The 3,788-nt window shown below is 34.6% G+C and overlaps 2 protein-coding genes across 2 annotated transcripts; both read left to right on the plus strand.

The window, feature by feature from the left end:
* Positions 1 to 471, plus strand: LOC110699844. Its single transcript, XM_021877356.1, has one exon. The coding sequence runs from the start codon at positions 1 to 3 to the stop codon at positions 469 to 471; it is 471 nt and encodes a 156-aa protein (XP_021733048.1).
* Positions 472 to 510: 39 nt separating this feature from the next.
* LOC110699845 lies at positions 511 to 1,565 on the plus strand. The gene is made up of 2 exons (XM_021877357.1): positions 511 to 986; positions 1,517 to 1,565. Exons 1-2 carry the CDS (start codon positions 511 to 513, stop codon positions 1,563 to 1,565), a joined length of 525 nt encoding a protein of 174 aa, XP_021733049.1.
* The last annotated feature ends 2,223 nt before the right edge of the window (positions 1,566 to 3,788 follow it).

A 3,788-nucleotide genomic window follows, 5' to 3' on the forward strand; every position in this document is an offset into this window, starting at 1 on the left:
ATGAATAAAATTGTGTTGCCAACTGCATTATCTGGAATAGCAGCATCAAATCTCCCTTCAGGCAGAACAGCTTATTCAAGATTTAAAATACCAGTTGATCATAAGAGTTGTTTTACATGTGATGTGCCAAAACAAAGTAGTTTAGCACATTTAATAAAAGAGACAACTTTGATTATCTGGGATGAGGCTTCTATGACCAACAAGGCGAATTTACAGGCCCTTGATTTGCTGTTACAAGATATCTGTGAAAATACAACACTTTTTGGTGGTAAGCTTATCATTTTTGGCGGAGATTTTAGACAGGTTCTACCAATTGTACCTCAAAAGACCTTAAGACAAGCTGTTGAATCAAGCATTATCGCTTCATATATCTGGCCATCTCTGAAAAGATTTAAATTAACAGAAAATCAGCGAGCTCGTGAAGATCTTGCATTCTGTTCGTTTTTGTTATCTCTTGGCAACGGTGAATAACAAACAAATGAGTGTGGTTATGTACAACTGCCTGATGGAATGATTCGACATTGGGATATGGAAAAGGATCCCATTTTGGAGATTATAAAAGCAACATTTCCAGAAGTTGAGAAAGCAACAAGTACATCAGATATCTTTATAGATATGGCAATTTTAACTCCGATGAATGACGATGTGGATATGGTGAATTCAGTTTTGATTAACCAGTTTCCAGGAGAAAAAGTGGTTTATAAAAGTTTTGATGTAATGCTCAATGATACATGCAGTATCTATCCGATGGAGTTTAATAAACTTTGCCCAGGGGGGATGAGTTCCCATGAGCTTGTCCTTAAAAAGGATTGTCCAGTGCTTTTGTTATGCAATATAATGCCTTCTGAAGGGCTCTGTAATGGAACGAGATTGATTTGTAAGACTTTTATGCCCAACATTATTGTCTGTGAAATTTCTGTTGGACAATACAAAGGTAAAACTGATTTTGTGCATCGAGCAACTTTACGCCCTCCAGCAAATAGCAGGTATCCATTTAATTTTGAAAGGAAATAATTTCCAATTAAATTATGTTTTTCCCTGACGATTAATAAATCACAAGGGCAGACGTTGAATCAAGTTTTGATATATCTTCCTCGGCCGTGTTTTTCACATGGTCAACTGTATGTGGCTTTATCTCGGGCTAAAAGCTGAAAATGTTGTTGTGTATACTATGAAACCACCTTAAGGTATCACATAAACTCAGTTAGAAATGTAGTATCTTTTGATATTTTGATGTATTCGCAAATAATTTAGCATTAAACATTTAAGTTGTTGTTTAGTGTTATTGATACAATGTTTTTTGTTCTAATACCTTATATAAATAATGTACAATTATAACAATAGATTACACTATACATTGTTATTATTGCATATGCTTTTGATCATCACAACAAAGTTGTATTATATTTAAAACATTATTGCTTTGAAGTTTGAGAGCATACCTTTTAATAATTTCAAATTTATTTAGCAAAAATATATTATAATTGATATACATTATGATTTCAAAATTTTTTAGGTTCAACATAATTGGGCATGGTAAAAGTTATTTGAAACCAAAAATTTGAAATCCCAATGCCATGTCAATGACATTTGATCCCAATGCCGTGTTTAGGCATAAGGCCAAATATTTATTTTGGCGAAATTGGTTTAGCCTATATTTGGTTTAGTCTATGTTTTTTGCACTTTGTTAAGCACTTCTCTAAATATGAGAAGTCACCTACACTAACAACCGAATACCAATATGTGCGTAATGTTTGCCAACCAACTCTGTATCATATGTTTCTTGCACTCTGTCAAGCACTTTTTTTCCAACACCTTTCCCTTAAAAACGTTTTGGGTTTAACCTAATTTGGCATGGCACCTACACTAACAAAAGAATACCAAAGTGTGCACAATGTTTGCCAACCAACTCTGTATCATATGTTTCTTGCACTCTATCGAACACTTTTCTTCCGACACTTTTCCCTTCAAAACGTTTTAGGTTTAACGTAATTTGGCATGGTAAAAGAAATTTGAAATCAAAGACCTTTAATTCCAATGTCGTATCAACGACATTTGATCCCAATGTCTATACATGCACAATGTTTGCCATTGAACTCAGTATCATATTTACTTTGGCGATTTTAATTTAGCCTATATTTGATTTAGTATATGTTTCTTGCACTTGTCAAGCGCTTTTCTAAATATGTGAAGTCACGTACACTTACGAAATTTTTTTAAAATGTGTATAATGTTTGCTAACCAACTTCGTATAACTTTTTTCTTACGCTTTGTGAAGCAATTTCCTTCCGACAACTTTCCCTTTGAAGCGCTTTGGGTTTTAACATAATTTGTCATGGTAAAAGACATTTGAAATTAAAGATCTTTAATCCCAATGTCGTATCAATGGCATTTGATCCTAATGACTATATATGCACAATGTTTACCAACCAACTCAGTATCATATGTTTCTTGCACTTTGTTAAGCACTTTTATTGTGTCACTTTTCCCTTCAAAGCATTTTAGTTCAATATAATTAGGCGTGGTAAAGGACATTTGAAACCAATGACCTTTAATTCCAATGTTGGGCAAACCAGTGCCGTGTCTAGGCATAAGGCCACATATTTACTTTGGCAAATTTGGTTTAGTCTATATTTGATTAAGCCTGTGTTTTTTGCATTTTGTCAAGAACTTTTCTTCCGACACCTTTCCCTTCAAAACGTTTTAGGTTTAACCTAAATAGGCATGGTAAAAGACATTTTACACCAAAGACCTTTAATCACAGTGCCTTGTCAATGACATCTGATTCCAATGTCTAAATATGCACAATGTTTCCCAATGTCGTGTCAATGACATTTGATCCCAATGTCGTTTCTATGCATGAGGCCACATATTTAATTTGGCAAATTTGGTTTACCCTATATTTGATTTAGCCTATGTTGCTTGCACTTTGTCAATCACTTTTCTTCTGATACCTTTTCTTTTAAAACGTATTTTGTTCAATATAATTAAGCCTGGTTAAAGACATTTGAAACCAAAGACTTTTGATCCTAATGCCGTGTTAAAAGCATCTGAACAAAACAACTACAAACAAACTCTGTGTCGTATGTTTTTTGTACTCTGTTAGACATTTTTCTTCCGATTCATTGTTCTTTAATATTAACAACCAAAATATAATTTGCCTGATTACCAAATACCACAAATGATTGCACTTTGAAATTGATGGAATTTGGGTAATTTCAACGGTTACTACCGTCATTAATGAGAGTAATAAAGGAGTTGAGAGGTTTAGTGGGTAGTTATTTTTAGGAAAATGTGTTTAATAATAGTTTAGTGGGAATCATGGCAGTTTGTTAACTATTAAAGTTCCGAAATTTAGAAGCCCATAGTTAAACACTTCCTCCGCCATTCACTAATCACTTTTTCGCAAACACAACCCTAGAAATCGCAAATTTCCTTCCCAAAATTGAATTTCCATCCCAAATTCCTGTTAATCCAAGGTTTACTTCTGAATCCGAGACTCCAACGTACAAGACCGGCGAATTTCGAGCTAGGTATAGGTAATTACCGATGAAATTCTTCCGGATTTGTTTAAATTTTTGTAATTTCCATTTTGGTTCGATTTTCCTTCGAAAATATGGTTAGAGACCGGGATTTGGGCAAAAGGCCCATCACTGCTGAAGGAGAAGAAGCTGAGAGGCCACAAGTTCTTTCTCCAGGTCATCGGCGTAAACAGCCGCTTGGTCGGATGCCACCTCTTAGCCACACTGCTACAGTTCCCAGTACGGAGGAAAGGGAACCTACAAGCG

This window comes from Chenopodium quinoa, unplaced genomic scaffold (assembly GCF_001683475.1).
Source record: "Chenopodium quinoa cultivar QQ74 unplaced genomic scaffold, ASM168347v1, whole genome shotgun sequence".
NCBI classification, from domain to species: domain Eukaryota; kingdom Viridiplantae; phylum Streptophyta; class Magnoliopsida; order Caryophyllales; family Amaranthaceae; genus Chenopodium; species Chenopodium quinoa.

What these genes read in the sequence shown, in the direction of transcription:
- LOC110699845 (XM_021877357.1), top strand. Translation starts at nt 511, where the DNA reads ATGATTCGACATTGGGATATGGAAAAGGATCCCATTTTGGAGATTATA. An exon ending in CGCCCTCCAGCAAATAGCAG is followed by an intron (nt 987 to 1,516) that starts GTATCCATTTAA and finishes AAAATTTTTTAG; the next exon opens with GTTCAACATAATTGGGCATG.
- LOC110699844 (XM_021877356.1), top strand. Translation starts at nt 1, where the DNA reads ATGAATAAAATTGTGTTGCCAACTGCATTATCTGGAATAGCAGCATCA.